Raw genomic sequence first — 21,378 nt, forward strand, 5'->3', positions numbered from 1 at the left:
TTCATTGATTTAAATTTAGCGGAAATTTTCGCTCCACAACTCTGCTCAATAATCGATTCAGAGGATCGAAAGTAAGGCATAAATATCACGTTTCACTGTAACTACACTGTTTCAATTTGTAAAATTTCCATTCACTAAAAATTAAAAAATGCACTCTAGCGCCAGAAATTTTGCAAACTAATGAACTACATAGGTGCCTGATGAATTTTCGCGTGGTCCAGTTCCAAAAATGTTTTGTTGGTGGAGCAGCTGAGATTTAAAAAAAGATGCATATTGAATAGGTACCGCTTCTTGAATAATAAAAACACCAATTCATCGGCTCACTACAAAAATATTTATTTTACAACCCGAATAAACTAATTTAACAATGCGAACATGCACGATGAATAATTAAATAAAATAAACAATGACTGGTAAACGCGCAACATAAGTTACTAAAAATTAAACATACGTACGTAGAACGAATAAAGAACAGCCGAATAAAGGATACGTGATAAAAAGAAAAGGAGAGAAAAAAAACATTAGGTACAATAGGTATACTTTTCTTTCCGTACAAAACAACAACAATAATCATAACAGTAATAAATAACAATAACGTGATTTAAGTATATCAAAAGAAAAAAAAAGCCAATCGTGTCAAATTCGAGAACCCTCAGCAGCGACCAAGATGACGGTTCCAACATATGTATGTTTTTCTTTCTAAACTTTTATTTATATTTTTTTGACGAATTTTATAATTAATTCTTTTCAACTTTTAGAGACAAAGAAGCACCGTCATCGTCAGTGGGTTTTGTTCTCGGGAAAAAATTTGGTTCGTGTAATCGGTCAAGTATGTCGGAATGTTCATTAAGTAGGTTTAAGCACACTCTTATTCTTATAACTCTCGACGAAATGCGAAAAAAATATGCAAATTTTCAGCATAAATATAGGTCAAGCGTTCGTCGTAAAACCGTAATAATACAACTAACGTAAAAAGTAGCCGAAATTTAGGTTTAAGATGCATGTAATACATTCGTGCGTGTGTGTTTTTCAGACTAGATAACTTACAAGGCTTCAATAACAACAACGTCGACGCCGATAATTATTTATCGAAAAATTAATTTAAAAAAACAAATTAACGTATAACTCGAAATTTCGTACAAAAAAAAAAAAAAAATCACGAATAAATAATTTAAAAGCGCATCACATACCATATACACATTGTACCATCTTCGAACAATACCTATGGTAACCATGAAAATTAATACTAAAATTTTTAAAATAATTTTCCTCTTTTGTCCAAAATAATTCGATTAGAATAGAAAAGAAAACCCAACATCGATCGAGCAGTACGTAGAACAAATATTCAAACATTCGTTCTAATATCACATATTAATGTACCACACGATTAATAGAATAAAAAAAACTGGAATCGACTAATTTAAAAAAAATACTGAATACTGTACTACAAGGAAGCGAAAGTGCTGATTTTGAATAAAACGAGATACTCGTCTATCGGTTCTTGTTTTAGTGTTATGTAATACTGAAAACTGTTCCGATGCGTTGAAAGAATCTTCGTAGCACAGATCTCAATTCGACTTTTAGTTCTAAATATAGTAATTCGCAAAGCTGAGGGTATAAACTGGATGCGTGTGATTTGAACTGTAACATAAACAAAAAAAAATAATGAGATGTTTATTAGATCCAAATCTAACCGAATTCTATTCTACATAATGTATTAAAGATTGAAGAGACCATTCTGTTTCCTTCACTCTTCGATTTAAACGAAACCAAACTAGATAGAAACTCCCGTGACCCTAATTTTTAAAATCCTAAGTTCATTTTTGGATTTTTGGAGAATTTTTGAAAATTTTAAAAATTAAAAAAAGAGTTTTTTTTCAATTTTTGAAAATTTACTAAAAATCTAAAAATGAACTCCAGCGTGCCAAATTTGGATTATAAGGGTTTCAAAACGTGTTCTCTCGATCTTGGTTTCGTTCAAATCAGATTCAGAATTTTTGAAAAATTTTTGAAAAAGCTGTTTCATGAAGAATTTTTAAGCTTTTCATAAAATGAAAACTTCAAAACAGTTTTTTTAATTTTTAAAATTTTCAAAAATTTACTAAAAATCCAAAAATGAACTTCAGCATGTCAAATTTGGATTATGAGGGGTTTAGAACGTGCTCTTTCGATCTTGGTTTCGTTCAAATCAGATTCAGAATTTTTGAAAATTTTTTTAAAAAGCTGTTCCATGAAGAATTTTAAGTAGTCGGGGGGTCCGCACAAGGATCACCTCCGGGACAACTTTTTTCTTAAAGGAGGAGTCCTAAGGGACATTAGAGGCCCTTATTCACAAAATGGCGGCCATTTTGATTGACAGGTCAGCATAAATCGCTGATTTTGCGTTCCAACATAGGACTAGCATGCCATTTTTAAAACCGTACAAAGGTAGGTCGAAAGACCTGACAAAAATTCATCACCTGTCAAAATTTCAAGTGCTTAAGTGACTTTTTCGATTTTTGGTGAATTTTCAAAAATCAAATCTTGGCCAAAATGTGAGAAAAAATCAAAATTTTACCAAATTAACCTAGAAAACTGAAATTTGAGATATACCCTATTTTCGACCTGCCAAATCGATTGGAAACTGTTTCAAACCGTTTTGATCAGTTCTGGAGCCTCCAGCAGATTTTCGAAACTCGAAATTTCCACAAAATTTCATCAAATGGAGTTGGAAAACCGAAATTATTTCTGCAAACCAATTTCAAGTCGTATTGGAGCCTCCAGCGATTTTTTGAAAATTACTGGAGCTTCCAACAATTTTTTGAAGATTACTTTTGAAACTCGAAATTTTCACAAAATTTTATCAAATGGAGTGAGAAAGCCGGAATTAATTCTGCAAACTAATTTCAAGTTGTTTTGGAGCCTCCAGCAATTTTTTGAAAATTACTGGAGCCTCCGGCAATTTTTTGAAAATTACTGAAGCCTACAGCAGATTTTCGAAACTCGAAATTTCCACAAAATTTCGTCAAATGGGGTTAGAAAGCCGGAATTAATTCTGCAAACTAATTTCAAGTTGTTTTGGAGCCTCCAGCAATTTTTTGAGAATTACTGGACCCTCCAGTAGATTTTTGAAACTTATTTCATCAAATGGGGTTAGCAAGCTGAAATTTACTCTGCAAACTAATTTCAACACAATAATATGAAATCGACTGCATGGTGGTTTCAAGTGGTTTTGAAGCTTCCAGCTACTTCTAGGAAATTTCTATTCTCCTGAAAACGCCATGAAACCTTTCAAAAAGTCACTGGAGGCTCCAAAATTACTTGAACCCTCCTGAAGTCGTCTTCAGGGGGTGTTAAAATTGGAGTGTATAGTTCATTTCAGCTTTCCATCACCATTTTGATGAAATTTCTGGGAATTTTCAAATTTCAAAAATTCACTGGAGGCTCCAGTAATTTTCAAAAAATTGCTGGAGGCTCTAAAACGACTTGAAATTTACCTGCAGTCGACTTCATAGCTTATTGAAATTAGTTTGCAGAATTAATTTCGGCTTCCAACTCCATTTGATGAAATTTCGTGAGAATTTCGGGTTTCAAAAATCTGCTGGAGGCTCCAGAACTGATCAAAACGGTTTGAAACAGTTTCCAATTCGATTTGGCAGGTCGAAAATAGGGTTTATTCCAAATTTCAGCTCTCTAGATCAATTTGGTAAAATTTTGATTTTTTCTCGCATTTTGGCCAAAATATGATTTTTGAAAATTCACCAAAAATCGATAAAGCGCCCCCCCCCGACTAAAGCTTTTTCACAAAAATAAAAACTTTAAAACAGTTTTTTTAATTTTTAAAATTTTTGAAAATTTACTTCAGCATTTCAAATTTGGATTATGCGAATTTTAGAACGTGCTCTTTCGATCTTGGTTTCGTTCAAATCGAAGACTGCAAATTCACAACTTCACTTGTCAAAGTTTTAAAATCCTTATGGAACCTAATCTCGTCAAAAATTAATGAATTTACCTTATTTGCGGGCATTTTATAAATACGAGTAATCATCAGCAACAGCAAACACGTCCAAGCTTCCCTGTGCAGTTCCGACTTCAACTCCAAGAAATAAGTCAAAGCTTCTTTACAAACGGTGACCAATTCTTGATGAATAAGCTGCCAATCTTCGCTACGCGATTCGTCGCTACTCATTTTAAACAATATTCTCAACGTACAAGCCAAACTTTGCGTTTCTTGCAGCAGTAGATTAGGTTTAGACGAATTTTTCATACCTAAATGCGGGCAAATCGTCAAATAAGCAGGGCTACTCGGTGGGGAAAAAATACGGGGTATGGGGCCAACTTACTTGATTTACCAAGCAATGGATTTTGGTCGAGGTTCGAATGAAACGATTTAGCGAAACGGTGCGATTTCATGAGGCATTCAGTCAGCATGAAAAGCTGCTGGGTTTTCAGATTCCTGTACATGCCTTGCTCTTCTCGTTGTTGATCGAGGATTGGAGGTTCTTGAGATATATCAGCCTGGAAGGAAATCATAGTGAGATAGAATTTTAAAATTTCTTATTTTTGAGTGATTCAACTCGTTAGTTTGGGTAATACTCACTTGAGCCAGAGCTAAATTCTCTTGGTCTTCTTTACGTGATGTGGCTGGGTAGAACACTATGTTATCGATAGTCTGGATTAGTTCCAGCTGCACGATTATTTTTATCGATAAAGCTGACACGGCTAAATTACACTGAAATGGGTGGAAAAAATTTCGTTAATGTTGAAATTTTGAAAAAATTGCTAAATTCTGACTTATTACGTGTCTTTGGGTTACTTACTCTGGAGCCGAATTCGTCCAAACTTGTGCCAGATATATTGCTCGCGGTGCTTACAATACTATTCGATCGTTTAAGCTTATTCTTCAATGTTTCTTCTTCTACGTCTCTGTCTTTTTCTTTTTCTAATTCTTTGTCTTTTTCTTTTTGCTTTTCTTTTTCCTGTAAAAATTTACATTTTTATTTTTATTTTTTTGAATTGAACGTGAAAAATTGTGGCTAATCGAAAAATTGGCGAGGTGGCACGTGTCAGATCAAGAAATACATCAAAACTTGGTAAAAATTGACACACATTAGAAAAAAATAAAATGGAGAAAATGCAACAAAATAATTGCAATTGAGAGAAAGATCTGGAGAGGAAAAAAAATATCTGGAGAGAAAAAAAATAGTCAAAAAATAATGTTGAAAAACCTCCCAGCGATCTTCTTAAAATAGTCAAAAAATAATGTTGAAAAACCTCCCAGCGATCTTCTTTTAAAATCAAAATCATAAGTCCTTAAGAATAAACCTCAAGAACGAAATTCAAACTGAAAAATTTCCCAAAAATTGAAGAAATTCTGCTAAATTTCAAAAAAGTTGAAAAAAAATGAGTATTCCAGAAATCCGATTGAAAGTAGAAAACTTCCTCCGAAAAAGTTGAGTAAGCAGCACTAAAATGTAAGAAAAACATCATAAAAATTGAAAAAAAAAATACGAAAATTCACGATAAAATTGCAGAAACTTCACAAAAATTTAAGCAAAAAAATAAACATGAAAATTTAGGGAAAATCGCCGAAAAATTGGAAGATAAAATCTACGAGAATTCAAAAGAATAAAATGTGAAAAAATCGAGAAACCCCTAAAAAAAAATTCGAAATATAACCATCAAGTCTCAAAGTTTAAAACAAACTCTCAAAAACACAAAAAAATCCGCAAAAATTTAAGCGGAAAAGTTGCTAAAATTTGAAGCTAAATTAGAAGAAAATTTTATAAAAATCACAAAAATTCAAGAAAAAAGATTTTTCCAAAATCAACACAAAATCGTGAAAATGATGAAAATGAAAAAACCTCGAAAATTCAGTTCAGGAAAAATCACTGAAAATTCAGAACAGAGAACTCGTGTGAATAAATTAGAAGTAAGTACATATAAATGCAAAAAAATACACCAAAAAAGGTGTAAATGAAAAAAACAAACTCATCAAAAAATCTTGAAAAAACTGCCTCCCTCCTTAAAAAAAATGGTCAAAATTTAAAGGAAAATCATAAATTTTGGACGAAGAAAAATCGCAATTCCAGAAAAATGTAAGCGAAAAAAATCAATAGTTTTTTTTTAAACACGAGACTCGGCAAAAAATGACCATAATTTAGAACAAAACTAAAACCATGAAAATTCATAGCTAAAAAGTCTGATAAAAGTGAAAAAACTTTGCTAAAATTTGAAGAGAAAAAAATGAAAATTCCGGGAAAATCATCGAAAAACGAAAAAAAAGAGACCTCGCGAAAATTCAAAAGAATAATAAATGAAATTGGGAAAAATCTACACAAATTCAAAAGAAAACTCACCAAAATCGGGGGGGGGGGAATAAAATTCACAAAATTCAAAAGGTTATAATAAGGAAAAATTCCGACTAAATTCGACCAATAAAATCACACAAAGTTGAGGGAAAATTTTTATGAAAAAATCACAAGAACTCGAGGTGATAAAATTCAACAAACATTCGGGCAAAAAAAATCATCAAAAATTCAGAACAAAATCACGCAAAAATTACTTTGAAAAAAAATCGCCAAAGTTCAAAATGTAAAAGTCAATTAAAACATGAAAAAATCCACCAAAAATCACCGAGAAAATAAAAAATTAATAAGTTATATTTGTTTAATTAGGAAAAACCTAAAAGAAAAATTCAAAAATCCAGGAATCAGATGCAATTTTTGTGATGGGAATCGCAAAATCAGCAGGAGAAAACCAAAGCCCAAAAATTTCGTTCAAAATGCAAAAAAAACCGTCAAATATTACGTGACATAATCCTGTAATATGTTTTCGAGAGCGCTGAATACAAAATACATACTCATTTTTTTTTTTTAAATTTGACCCCTACAAATATTAACTCGAATTTTTTGATTCGGCCCTCTTTTGTGACTAAAATGAAACTAAATGATTACCGGAGATATCACATTACTGGTAAATAATTCATTAGGAATTGTGCAGTCGAACATGTCTCTTATACAATGGCACGTGTCTTCCCATATTTCATAAGTGAACTTATGTCCGCAAGAGATGACCAAATTTTCCAGGCAATTAGTTCCAGATCGAGCCAATTGATCATTACCTGATAGGGAAAAAAATGAAATTAATTTTTCAACGTTTCATTATTTCAATGAATTGTTCAGAATTGAAATCTTCTTTCACTTACATTGCAAAACACACCAATGCAACTGAATATACAAATCTTTCAACAACATCGGTCCTAAAATTTCGAAATACTGCGTGAACACATCGACGATGGCGTACAAAGCGTGATTACAAGTCGTGGTCATCCATTCCGCTTTCTGCAAAAACATTACAGACATCATTTTAATGAAAAAAAACATCACAGAACCTCGATATCAGCATTTTCTCAATTTATGATGCTTATTCCTCACCTCGGTTTGTATTTCTGGTAACTTCATGTTATCGAATATTCTAAATAAGATGTTGAATAAGTCTTTCCACCAATGAGTTTTGAATGCTTCTCCGTGATTTTTGATCATTTCAAACAGTACGGTCAACGCTCTGGTACGTACGTCTAATTTACATCGGCTTACGATACACGATAATTCGAAAAGTAAAGGGAACCAGCCTCGGACCCACGGCCTGTCATCTTCGTTTACAGATACGTCATCGACGCAATGTTCGACAAACAGCTAAACAGATGATAATATTTCAAAATTTTTAGTATTTAAGGCGAGATGAGAGGTTCATGTTCGTTCAATGGAGAAAGAAAGTATAAAAGAAGTACCTGAGGTTTCTCGTGAACGCATTGAGCGCAAGTACGTATTAATCGGATCGCTTCCATGCTGGTGTCTGGGAAGCTAGCGTTACACGTGAATTCGGATAAACATTTTACAGCGTCTTGGAACGAATCGATCATGATTTGGAAATGTTGTGAGTATAAATTATCTGCAAATAAAATACGAAAGTAGTTTTAATTTGATTTTATTTGTAAAATTTCAATTCGATTTCAATTTTGAGAATACGAGAACTCACTGATAATATGCTGAGTGGTCTTAAACGCTAAATCAACGATGACTTCGTCTTGATCCGATGCCGCTAAATGAAACACACTGAATATGTTTTTCCAACCAGAACGAACATTACGAGCTTGCGAATTCACCATCTGCGCGATACATCTCACAACCATATCACGAATCGTCGGTGACCTATTACAATTAATAAAAATAATCGTTTCAAAAAAATATTCATTTTCGAAAAAGAATACAGTATTAGGTTGAACGTAAAAGAGCGAATGGATCACTCGCCTATTCTTTTTCATAATATGTTCGAACGGACGGAGGAAATCTTTCTGGAACTTGAAGTTGGAAAATTCTCCTTTTTCGATGAATTTCATTGATAGCTGTCTTAACGAGTCTAATGAAAAAATAGCGATATCTTCGTTCGTGTTGCATCCCACTTTATTGAAATATTCGCCGAGGACTTGCCATATACGAGACCACTGTAGCCTAATACGTCCCATATTATAATACGATATTTCGACTATTTTTTGCAGACTGAACATACGCGGGTGGTTGGCATTGGCGAGCTCTTCCAAAGACACCTTTACAAAAAGCAAAAAAAAAAAGATTAATAAAGTAGCACAGCACTATCAAATAAAGATATCTATGTATTAAAAAAGACAAAAAGCAAAAGCAACGCTTTCAGCAGGAAATTTTCTCAACTCAAAATTCCAAAGAAAGGAAAAAATGAAAAAAAATTCAAAAATGGATGGAAAAAATGATAAAAATAGGACAATTTTGAAATTTTACCCAAATTTCAAAAAATATTTCAGTTTGGATGGAAGGGAGGGGGGCTTCAAAAACAGAAGAAAATGGAAAATTTCAAAGTTTTATAGGGGAAAAAGCTAGAAATTTTTTTAAATAGTTTTAAAATATAAGTTTGGGTAAAAATTTGTACTAAAAAAAATCAAAAAAAAAGAAAAGAATAAATAGAAAATTTTTAATAGATAGGTAATTAGGTATTGATTTTTTTAGAGCATGGAAAAAAGCAGGACACTTCTTAAATGGTCAAAAAACAAAACTTTAAGCAGGAAATTTCCTGAAATTTTGGAATAGTAAGTGAAGGAGGGCCAGATCAAAAATTATTCAATTCAAAAAAATTTTTCAAATGACTTCAGAAGAATTTAAAGAAAGCAGAATTCTGAAAAAAGACGTGATGAATTTAAAATTTCGAAGCTTCATTTTGAAAATAAAAAAAGCAGGACTTCCGGCAGAAAATGTTTTCAAACATTTCAAGGGGATGGAGGACTAAAAAGAAGGGTCAGGTCAAAAATTTACAGAGCCAAAATACGTATTTTCAAAAAGAAAAGAAAATGAAAATTCTGAATTTTTAAAGATTTTAAATTCAAATTCATTTTAATGAATACAATAAATTTAAAATTTCAAAAATTGACTTAAAAACTAAAAAAACTGTATTTTTTAGAAATTTTGACAAAAAAAACAAACGTTGGTTGACAATTTTGACGCAAAAAAAATCTAGAAAAAATTTCTGATTAAATAAGTACCTATAAATAAAAAAAACAAGACATATGTGTAAAAAAGCAAAACTTTTTCGATAATTTTAATTTTAAAAAACAGTATTTTTGGCAGGAAGTTACTTAATTTTTTGAGGGGGTGAGGATCAAAAGTTATTTAGGGCCAAAATTTCACTTTATCAAAAAAAAAAAAGGAAAAGCCAATCTTCCAGCAAGTTTAAATGTTTCAAATTCGTTAAGAAATTATGAGGGAGGGGGGGGGACTCCTAATTTATTATTCAAGTACGAAATTTCCGGATCAAAACTTTTTTTATTTCCAAAAAAAAAATATTGAAAAAACTCAAAATTTCCATGATTTAAGTATTGAAAAAAAAATAAAAAAAATAGGACAAATTGACAGAAAAAGCAAAGATTTTTTGAAAAATTTAGGCAAAACACAGAACTTTTGGTAGAAAATTTTTTCAAATGCTTCAATTTTCGTTGGAAAGGGGCGAAATTAGGTCAAAAATTATTTAAAACAAAAGTTTTTTAGTTTTATAAAAAAAAAAAAAATTAAGTAAGACTTTTGACAGGAAATTTCAAAAGTTTGAATGGGGACGTTGAACCAACATTTTTCCAGATCGAATTTTCTCAGGCTAACTTTTTTTCATCCCCCCCCCCCCCCCCACCAATGAGAAATTTCCAAGGTTGTCTGCAAAAATGAAAAAAAGCAAGACAATTTTGAAATTTTTTTTCAATTTTGGGAGGAGGGATTTTATTTTTCAAAATAACTACAACAAATATGTCAAAAATTCAGAACTGTCAAGGAAACAGAAAAAAACTTTTTTTCTAACTGAAATTGTTCTACTTTCAAAAAGAATTTTAAAAAAATAAAAATTCCAAAAGAAGAGAATAAGTAAATGCAAAAAATAAAAGTTCCATCGGAAAAAATGGAACAAAGCAAAGAGTTTTTAAGGATTTCAGCGAAAAAAAAAAACAAGAGGAGAAAGTTTCGATAAATAGGAATATTCAACAGCTCGAATATTTTACGTTACCTGACACAAAGCGGTCACGAAATCTACGATTGCGTCACCATCCAAACGGATAGATCCGGTGAATATGCGATCAACAGCCACCACTACACTTTGACTACTCGTTTCTCCAATCGATTCTTTAACGCTGGCTGTAATCGTACCATAAATTTTGGATTAGCAAAAAAAAAATACTCGAAATTGAAGAATATGTGAAGAAAAATCACTTACGATCTAGAGTAGAAATATTCAACTTGAGGGATAAAGTTTCAGCCGAAGGGTAAGCCTTTGATAAAGATAAAAATTGCGGCCTGACTCCGGTGCCCACCATTTGAGCTAGTTCCAGTTGCGAGATACATTTTACTATGTCTAACCACGAGCTACCCAAGTAATTTCCTGTTTTGACAAACAAACGTTGTTGAGTTTAGAATAGATCGAGTATCTTATTGGCTAGATCTTTCAGGACTATATTATTATTTTTTAACTGAATTTTACCATCGGTATAAGCGACCGTTATTAGAGTTTTAATGGTTTCGATGTTCTTCGCTTTCATCTCCATTATAGGCGAATTGGCTGTTAACAGAGTAAATCGAGCTAACGCCTGAACATACGCGTCTCTTTCCAACTGCAAAACAACAGAAAAAAATAAATCGTGAAATAGCGAATTTTTTTAACAATGTTTTAATTTTGTAAAAAGGTAATTTACCGTCATATGGAATATACAAGCGATTCTAATGGCACATCTGATACCCTCTAAACAAAGAGAGGCGACTTCTTGATCATCACAGTCTTGTAATCCGACGCTAAATGCTGCTAAAAATGGTGTCCATGCCATCTTGAAAAAAATTGAAATGAGTTAATGTACAAAACGTGCTGCTTTTGGTAAAAATATTCGACTTGGAGAACAGTATTTACTTTAAACATCGGTCTAACGTGTTCCAAATGTTTGGCTGATGTGAATGGTGCTTGAACATGGCTGACAGACTCCATTAGGTTCTTAGCTGTCGCCGATATCGCCTCCATTTCCATATTCCACAATAGTTTACGTCGTTTTTCATTCGATATAACTGGAAAAATTTCAAATTAAAGACACGAAGTGCAAAAATATCGGATGTGAATTATTAATTATTCGATTCTGAAATATTTACTTTGCTTGCCGGGTTTATTGGTGGCCTTTATTTTAATCTCGTGGCCGGCGATTTCATCGTAAATTTGACTCAGATATTCTTCGGGCAAATCTTGATTATCCGATATGCCTCTATTTAGCTTTATATACTGTTCTTTGGTCATCTTATGTTTAACTTGAGGTGAATGTAAATCAGTAGTCAACATGATAATCGAATACGCCAACACGTAAGCCGAATCTGCGCTGGCGAACAGGCCATTGCTGCGAAAAATTAAAAAATAAAAAGTTAAATTAAAAGGTAAAAGGTGAAATGTTTTTCATGGAATGTTGACTCGTACTTTGGATTACACTCGCAATATCTGCTGGCGAATTTTTCCATCAGTCTGTCAATTTTTTGAGCTTCGCCGGGAAGTCGGAATCCTTCGAGGAAAAATCTCAGTCCCGAAACCAGATCGCGACCGTTGAAATCCATTTGATCCACATAAGCGTACATAACCTATAAAAAAAAAATTTATTAATAATTTCTAAAAATTGTACGAATATTTTTTTCGTATCTAGGGAACTTACTTCACGACTAAATTCGTCGTTTTCTCCGAGAAAATCACCTATACCAGTTTTATCCAAACGTTCTTCTGTATGTAGCCATTCGGCAACCTCAGAAGGAGTAGATCCGAGAAGTTCTCGATCCTGCAAGAACTGAATACCTTTTTTGGGCTTCTGATTGAATCTGTGGAAAATTTAAAAAGAAAATGACAAAGTTAGATGGTCTTTTCTCCGTCGTTTCGAGTTCATGTCTTTCAATTTTGCTCCAATACTTTTCACAACATTCTTTTAGTCCGGCATATGACAATAGGAGTAATTGCACCCCCCCCCCCGATCCTCCATGACAACTTTTTTCTCAAAGCGGACACCCTAAAGAACATTTTAAAGCAAAAAGCAAATTTGCCCAAAAAAAAGTTGGCCTTACTTACAAAATGGCGGCCATTTTGATTGACAGGTCAGCCGAAATCGCAGATTTTGCGTTTCAACATAGGATTTGCACGAAATTTTTCAAACTTTACACGTTTACACACATAGATTGAAAGATCATGCAAAAATTTATCACCTGTCAAAATTTCAAGTGCTAAAGTGCGTTTTTCGATTTTTGGTGAATTTTTGAAAATCGAATTTAGGCCAAAAATGAGGGAAAAAATCAAAATTTTACCAAATTGACCAAGAAAGCTGAAATTTGGGATATACACTATTTTCAACATGCCAAATCGATTGAAAACGGTTTCAACCTGTTTTGAGCAGTTTTGGAGCCTCCAGCAGATTTTTGAAACTCGAGATTCCCACAAAATTCCATCAAATTGGAGTTGTAAAGCTGAAATTTATTCTAAAAACTGATTTCGATACGCTACGAAGTACTGCAGGTAAATTTCAAGTCGTTTTGGAGCCTCCAGCGACTTTTTGAAAATTCCTGAAGCCTCCAACAGATTTTTGAAACTTTAAATTTTCACAAAATTTCATCAAATGGAGATGGAAAGCTGAGATTTACTCTACACTCCAATCTTAACACCCTCTGAAGACGACTTCAGGTGGGTTCAAGTCATTTTAGGGCCTCCAGCGACTTTTTTGAAAATACTGAAGCCTCCAGTAGATTTTTGAAACTTTGAATTGTCACAAAATTTCATCAAATGTAGATGGAAAGCTGAAATTTACTCTACACTCCAATTTTAACAACCTCTGAAGACGACTTCAGATGGGTTCAAGTCATTTCAGGGCCTTCAGCGACTTTTTTGAAAATACTGGAGCCTCCAGCAGATTTTTGAAACTTTGAATTTTCACAAAATTTCATCAAATGGAGATGGAAAGCTGCAATTTACTCTACACTCCAATTTTAACACCTTCTGAAGACGACTTCAGGTGGGTGTAAGTCATTTTAGAGCCTCCAGCGACTTTTTTGAAAATTACTGGAGCCTCCAGTAGATTTTTGAAACTTGAAATTTCCCCAACAATCCCAACATCACTTTATCAAATGGAGTTGGCAAGCTGAAATTTACTTCGCAGACTTTATGGTGGTTTCAAATGGTTTTGAAGCTTCCAGCTACTTTCAAGAAATTTCAATTTTCCAAAAAAAAACGTCATACAACCTTTCAAAAAGTCGTTAGAGGCTCCAAAACGACTTGAAATCCACCAGCAGTCCACTTCGTAGCGTATTGAAATTAGTTTGAAGAATGAATTCCAACTCTCCACCTCAGTTTGATGAAATTTTTGGGAAATTTCAAGTTTCAAAAATCTACTGGAAGCTCCAGTAATTTTCAAAAAAGTCGCTGGAGGCTCTAAAATAACTTGAACCAACCTGATGTCGTTTTAAGAGGGAGTTGAAATTGGAGTGTAGAGTAAATTTCTGCTTTCCATCTCCATTTGATGAAATTTTGTGAAAATTTTAAGTTTCAAAAATCTGCTGGAGACTTCAGGAATTTTCAAAAAGTCGCTGGAGGCTCCAAAACGACTTGAAATTCACCTGCAGTACTTCGTAGCGTATTGAAATTGGTTTTTAGAATAAATTTCAGCTTTACAACTCTAATTTCATGGAATTTTGTGGGAATTTCGAGTTTCAACAATCTGCTGGAGGCTCCAGAACTGCTCAAAACGTGTTGAAACCGTTTTCAATCGATTTGGCATGTCGAAAATAGGGTATATCCCAAATTTCAGCTTTCTTGGTCAATTTGGTAAAATTATGATTTTTTCCCTCATTTTTGGCCTAAATTGGATTTTCAAAAATTCACCAAAAATCGAAAAACGCACTTTAGCACTTGAAATTTTGACAGGTAATAAATTTTTGCATGATCTTTCGATCTACCTTTGTAAAGTTTTAAAAATTCCGTGCAAGTCCTATGTTGAAACGCAAAGTCCGCTGCAGGCTCCACAACGATTCAAAACCATCACCAATCGACTTGGGAGGATGAAAATAGCATACAAACTAAATTTCAGCATTTCATGTTAATTTGATCAAAATTTGATTTTTTTTTACAAAATATGAGCCAAATTAGAATTTTTAAAAATTCATAAAAAATGGAGCCTTTCAGCCCTCCCTCCTCCAAAGAAGCTGGGCTCAACTTAAATGGTAATTTTTTGTAAAAAAAAAAAAAAAAAAAAAAAATTAGAACAAAATCGAAAGACACGTCTTCGAAATTATGTGAAATGGTCCAACTGCGATGACTCACAATAGTATTCCATTCTCCCAGACTTCTTTTTGGTGTTTTAAAACTTGCAGATGATGGGGCGTATCGGGTGCTTCTTTATTACCAGAGCTGGCAGAATTTAAGCTACTGGCGCTGCCTCCGAAAGATCTCAGACTATCTCCAGGAGTCGATACTGTTACGTCACTGGCTTCGTTTTCACGTACATTTCTTTCAGATCCTAAATGAGAAGAAGTACAATATGTCCAAGTTTAATGAAATCTTCATTTTTCACACAAAAAAAAAATACGACGAAGAAGATAAATTACCGAGATTGGTTTGCGAATTCGGATTTACGTATAAATCTTTACTCCAGTCTACCATACATTTCAATAAAGATACTAGACATTCGAGTCCCCTGATCCTCATACATTTCTCTTGATTCGGAGTCGCGCCCAGTTCGACGGCTTGTCGACCTTGGGCAATTTTCGATAAATCGTTGACTAATCTGTAAAAATAAAAAATACTTTTTAGCTCGTAATATTCGCTTTGGTCTGCGCATTGTCAGAAAATTAAATCAAACGTTCACCTTTCGAATAAATTAGCAGCAGATAAATCACAGTCGTAATTTACATACATATCTACAACACTCTGAGCATCGGCACAGATACGAGTTAGTGCCTGAATAACGATCCATTTGTGTTCAAATGATGAGCTAGTTGTTTCCAAGATGTTGAGAAATATTTCTTTGAAAAATACCTAAAATTATTACGACAATATTTTATTAATTCGATTAGACTCGTAAATGAGTAATTTTTTACATATTTTCAAAGCCAATCTTTGATATAGAGGTGAGAGTGAAAAAGGCAAAAAAACACCCACCTCAATTTGTTTCTTGAGATGCACTTTGAATTGCGAAAGTAAAGCTAAAAATATGGCTAGCGAAAGCTCGAAAACTTCAGGTACTGGAGAGACTCCGTTATTGGATAAGGCGACGCATAAGTGATGCTTGATGGCCAATACGAACACCGGATTTGTACGGAACACCGGTCCAGGATTTTGTAAAATTGACAACAGTAAATGTAAACTCAGGATTTTCGAACGTAATTCGTGTGATCTGCAACAGTCGATAGAAGATTAGACGTAATCGATGAATTGATGATTAATTTCTCAACTTCAGGATGTGCTGTTCGTTGTTATGGAAACTCGAAACGACCAAGTTATTTGAAACTAATTTCAGCAGTCGATAAATGCATAGTTGACGCTGATATGACCTGTAATTGGGTCTCGACTGCGATATTTTATTCATTAACGAGAAACTGCGCAATATAAATTACGCAGAATAATAACTCGAAGTATTTTTACCCCTTTGGAGCCAATTATTGAAATGGTAGAGGGAAGAAATAAATAACGATTTGAAGAACTCGCAGCACTATTTGTTATTTAGAGCGAGTTTAAAATTATTACGTGATTTCAAAAAGGAATTACTTAGGATCGGGTGTTCCTTCTGGTAACGGTTTCATTGATAATTTACATAATGCTCTAAATACTAAGAAAGCGTCTTTCTGTAAAATATGTTCGAACTGAGCACCACTTCCTTTCTCATCGGTTTCACTGGAGATAAGCAAATTGTCCTGAAAACAGAACTAAGTCAGTTTGAGAAATCGAAACATGATAAATTCTAAAATAAAATCAACCTGTTGTGATCGATTCATTTCATTACTAGGAGAATCGGCGATGAAAACCGGACAACCGTTTTCTACGACCGGAGAAACGCATTCGCTTTGGGTATCTGTAAAATCGATCGAATTATCCATCGTATTCGGTTAAAAAGCTACCAATTGAAATATCAAAAAGACTCACTTTGAACCACTGCGTCAACAATGGAGTTTAAAACTTCACTAACGACATCGGAAGTTGAATCGCTTCGGTCTGCTTCTGTTATACTAGAAGGCGTCGTGGGGAGATCTCTATTTAGGGATTCGGCCTACGAATCAATGATTAAATTCACGTAAGTAGAGCTTAAATCGTTTCTGAAACGTACAAGTTCACAAAAAAACTCACAGCTTGGCTTTCCATCCTGGCAAAAGTGACGTTTATCATTTGGGTCAAGGTGGCTCTGGCGGTAGTCTGATTGATGAGATTTTTGCTAGCCAGATAAATATTGTAACATGTTTTTATGGCTAACAATACCGTTCCTTCGTGTACTTCGACATGTTGACTCGTCATGACGGTTAAAACAGCCTGAAACATGATACGAGATGAAAGCACCGGGTAAAAATATTTTTCAAAACAGCTGAGTAGCTGCGAGTACCTTGATAACTTGTAGTTGAACTCCGTCATCGGTCGTTGGGCCAGAAAAACAATCGCAAATAGTTTCGACAATTTTATCGATAAGTAATTTGCCAGGAGGTCCATTCGGATCCTTGATATTACCAGTCAAGTGCCCATAAGCGATTAATTTCTAGAAAATGACATCGTACAACATTAGTTACGAGTAATACGATGAAGAGCACCGAGCTCGATAATGTCATACTTGTAAACAATCCAAAGCTGTAATGACAATTTTTGGTGATCGACTTTGACACGCTAATTCGAAAGGTTGAAAATATTTTTCGGCTACTATCAGGGTGGAACTATCCTTGGGTAATGGGAGTGCCGAAGACGTATCTTCGGATGGACCACCTTGCTTGATTTCCTTCTGAATTTCATCTAAAATTAACGCAGAAAGGCAAATATTAGAAATAACCATACGTTGTTGCCTAACACCGAAAAAGTGTATGGGCAGATTGCAGTATTTATCTATGTAACGGATTTATGGGCGGAGTTCCCAGATGTACGATGCAAATTGATGATTTACTTACTGAGAGAAGCTTCGCAGACTTTTTTCAGTTGAGAATGATACGACTTTTTGATGTCTTTATCACTGAGGATTTTTTCCAATGCACGAACGATAAACATTTCTTTGGAACTATCTCTTCTCATTTTACAAAATTTCAATCATTATATTTTCGTAAAACGAAACGGTCCGGTGAGATGTAAATTATACGATTTTTTCATAATTATTATTCAATTTTTATGATCTAATGAATCAGAATCAAAGATTTGACACGAATCTCCTGATAAAATTCCACATTCGCATAAACAACATAACGAAAACGAAACGCTAATTTGAACTCTTGATCCAGCCATATTTCGTGTTGAGGTGTAAACTTGAATGAAACGAAACGCTAATTTGCACTCTTGAAGCAGCCATATTTCGTGGTGTGGTGTAAACTTGAACGAAAACTTGAACCGAAACTTGAAACTTGAAACTTGAAAGAACCGAAAACATTTTAGTTCCGTTGATTTGAAAATTTTTATAGATGGCGTTTCAAAAACACCACAAAAAACCTTCTCGTCCTGATAAAAATCGTGTACATGTAAATAGTACGTGAAATAGAGTAAGAATTAATTAAATAATTCGATATAAAATTAAGTATAAAAATGTTACGCGGTACGCTTAAATAATTCTATACTCATTGCGATCTAAGATACCATGAAAAAAGCGAACTAAATGTTGAACAAATGTGTTACGGCAGTGAAGCGTATTTTTCCTAACATATGCACAAACCATTATAAGTATTTCTCATCGTCGACAACCATGGCTAAAAGCAAGTACGAATACGTGAAGAACTTCGAATCGGAAGACAGATGCTTGCCCAACTGTTGGATCGTCGTCAACTTGGACGGTAAATGCTTTCAAAGATTCGCCGAAATGCACGGCTTCGAGAAACCCAACGACAAACGTTCCTTAGAATTAATGTCCCGATCAGCGGCCGCTGTGATGGAAGAAATTAGAGAAATCGTATTAGCTTATGGCCAAAGTGACGAGTACAGTTTTGTGTTCAGAAAAGATACCAGCATTTTCAATAGAAGAACTGAGAAAATCCTTACCGTAGTCAACAGCTTGTTCGCAGCGGCGTTCGTATTTTATTGGAAGAATTTCTTCGGTTTCGCCAACATGCTGTATCCGCCAGCTTTCGAAGGCCACGTTTATTTATTCCCTTCCGAGTTGAACTTGAAAGATTATCTAAGCTGGCGACAAGCTGAATTACACGCCAACAATTTATACAGTAGCGCATTTTGGGCGATGGTCCTCAAAGGAAAATTATCTCCGAAAGAAGTAAGTTTTGATACTCCAAATCGACACACTTCTGTCTGCTATTCATCGATTTATCGTCGTATTGATTTGATGCGTTTATTTACAGGCTGAAGATAAATTACGACCAATCGCGTACGTCTCACATAAACACGAACTCATATTAAAAGACTACGGTATAGTCTATAACAATGAGCCGATACTGTTTCGTAAAGGTACCACGTTAGTGAGAAAACTAGTCCCGATGCCAGGCGACGGTAAATTTCACCAGGTCGTATTCCCATTATGTATCGATTTGACCAACGAAGAGTTTTGGCGTGAAAATTCTGAAATACTCGGTCTGAAACCGCTGCCTATCTTCAAGCCGGGTAATAATCCCGGATTTCCTATCAAACGCCAAATCAACGATATGAACGGTGCAGACGTATCGATGAAACCCACCATCAAGCCTCCGGATGTGTGCAATACGAACGACCCGAAAATCAAAACCTTTGATCGAAGGATACCCGACACGAATTCCAAAATGAAACAAGATTCGATAGGAAAATAACCTTAGACTAATACATTTTACCTACCTACGGATATTATCTCAATCGTTTAAATTTTCCAAGTCGTGATATTGAGCAGTAAGTTTAATTTTTTTTTCTCTCTTCGAATGCAGCGTGTTTTTATCCCCACACCCCAATTTCGTGCGTCAATTTCAAAAGTTACCTTTTTTCCTTCTTCGACTCCGGTTTACGATTTGGTTATAACATGAACAATTTATTTAACGTTATTATAATAGCAATTAATTTTATATTAGATTATTGTTGAATATTTGAGTTATTCAGGCGAAGTTGTTTTTGGCAAATCTTACCCATCATTTTTTTTTTTTTTTTTTTTTTTTTGGAAAAAAGTTGGAGATATGTTTACTTTTTATACAACTGTCTTGAAAGAGACTACTTTGTTGACGTATTTAAACTGAACCATCGATTAGAACGTTAACAATGTTCTTCTTTTATGAAATGGTGAGAAAAATAGTATTTTTTTAACAGTCGAGTTGTACATAAGATATTACTGAAGGTGCTAAAATAATTAATAATCTCACGTTTTCATTCAACGGAAAGAAGAATGATGAAACATTTCTTACAAATTTCTTCATCCATTTTAGTCGACTTTTCTCCATTTTGTTAGTAGTGGGTTCAACTTCGGAATAACCACTTAACAAAAAAAAAAAAACCTAGGAAATTTTTAGATGTATAATTTTATTCGCAGTCTTAAATTTATGCCTTATGTGTATGTGTATATTATATGGATAACTTCTGATTTATACATTACGTACGTATATTTATTTTTTCTCCACTAATATTATTATTACATATTATTTTAATGGATAAAGACGTTATCTCGCATTAAACCATTATTATTCAAGGTGTATGGTTATTTTTTTATTTCGTTGACTTTTTTTAATGCTCCGTGATTATTCTTATATTGTTAGAACACATTTAATATTACATCGTACGATTATTATACAGCTTTATTTTAAATATTATATTATATTATTTTACCGTAATCGTTAATGTATTAATATTATGGTATTACTCACGTTATCATTTTGTTGAGTCGATTTTTTTTTTACCGAATTCTATTAATTATTATTCTAATTTTCAACAGGTAGTTAAAAAAATAATTACCATCGCTCGTAATAGTTAATTCTATTTTCAAAGAATCTTTTCAATACGATTATTATGCGCAGGCTGCTCTAATTTGTTGTATTTTTTGTTTCATATTTGTTATAGACGTATTTCCGGAAACAGGATTCAAAGGTGAGAAAATTAATTTCGTTCATAATGCGTTACGCATCTTCAAACCGTAAAACTGAAAAATTATGTAATATATAGATGCACAATATTATGGTAGAAATATCGCGACTGAATAATTTTCATGTATAGATTGAAAACTTGACGAAAAAGGTTCATTTTTTCTGACTGTGATTCTGTTATCTACGCTGTATTTTCAATTTTATCTGTTTTTAAAAAAATATTCTCTCATTGTGAAATTATACTTCACTAATAAATATGTGTATTTTTGTGTTGTAACTTGTAACTTCTCTGAGAATTTTATCAGTGTTTATGTGTGGTTGCTTTCCAGCAATTAGGGTGTTTGAGCGCTCATAAGTCAATCATGACATCATAAATAATGAACTGCAGACTGCTGTAATGCAGTTTTACAGCAAACTGTAAATTTTTTTTACATTTTTAATTGCTGGAGGTTTCTGCAACTTGCTGGAGAGCGCTCAAACACCCCTATCATCATTGAATATGAGTACGAATATCAGTGATGGATAACTTTCTTTATAGTCCGGCGTATGACAATAGGAGTAATTGCACCCCCCCCCCCGCCGATCCTCCGGGACAGCTTTTTTCTTAAAGGAAACA

The 21,378-nt window shown here is 33.7% G+C and overlaps 2 protein-coding genes across 3 annotated transcripts; one reads left to right on the top strand and one right to left on the bottom strand.

Moving 5' to 3' along the window:
• Positions 1-311: 311 nt before the first annotated feature.
• Positions 312-17,963, bottom strand: Sec71 (ADP ribosylation factor guanine nucleotide exchange factor Sec71). The gene is made up of 30 exons (XM_065358838.1): positions 17,685-17,963; positions 17,357-17,532; positions 17,135-17,284; positions 16,885-17,064; positions 16,684-16,807; positions 16,518-16,612; positions 16,309-16,454; positions 15,703-15,937; positions 15,410-15,579; positions 15,150-15,328; positions 14,866-15,061; positions 12,224-12,383; positions 11,995-12,152; positions 11,679-11,917; positions 11,446-11,597; positions 11,237-11,365; positions 11,026-11,155; positions 10,762-10,926; positions 10,555-10,682; positions 8,292-8,587; positions 8,020-8,192; positions 7,772-7,932; positions 7,416-7,676; positions 7,187-7,322; positions 6,936-7,102; positions 4,800-4,958; positions 4,580-4,711; positions 4,323-4,497; positions 3,992-4,248; positions 312-1,641 (listed from the first exon to the last, which is right to left on the bottom strand). The coding sequence occupies exons 1-30, from the start codon at positions 17,803-17,805 to the stop codon at positions 1,513-1,515; spliced, it is 5,079 nt and encodes a 1,692-aa protein (XP_065214910.1). The 5' UTR covers positions 17,806-17,963; the 3' UTR covers positions 312-1,512.
• Positions 17,964-18,204: 241 nt separating this feature from the next.
• Positions 18,205-21,039, top strand: LOC135841711 (probable tRNA(His) guanylyltransferase). Of its 2 annotated transcripts, none has more exons than XM_065358840.1 (3): positions 18,205-18,985; positions 19,071-20,278; positions 20,740-21,039. In XM_065358840.1, exons 1-2 carry the CDS (start codon positions 18,377-18,379, stop codon positions 19,509-19,511), a joined length of 1,050 nt encoding a protein of 349 aa, XP_065214912.1. In that variant the 5' UTR covers positions 18,205-18,376; the 3' UTR covers positions 19,512-20,278; positions 20,740-21,039. The 2 variants fall into 2 exon arrangements, with proteins under 2 accessions (XP_065214912.1, XP_065214911.1); XM_065358839.1 differs by having other exon boundaries at positions 19,071-19,587.
• The last annotated feature ends 339 nt before the right edge of the window (positions 21,040-21,378 follow it).

Source organism: Planococcus citri, chromosome 3 (assembly GCF_950023065.1).
Source record: "Planococcus citri chromosome 3, ihPlaCitr1.1, whole genome shotgun sequence".
Lineage (NCBI taxonomy): Eukaryota > Metazoa > Arthropoda > Insecta > Hemiptera > Pseudococcidae > Planococcus > Planococcus citri.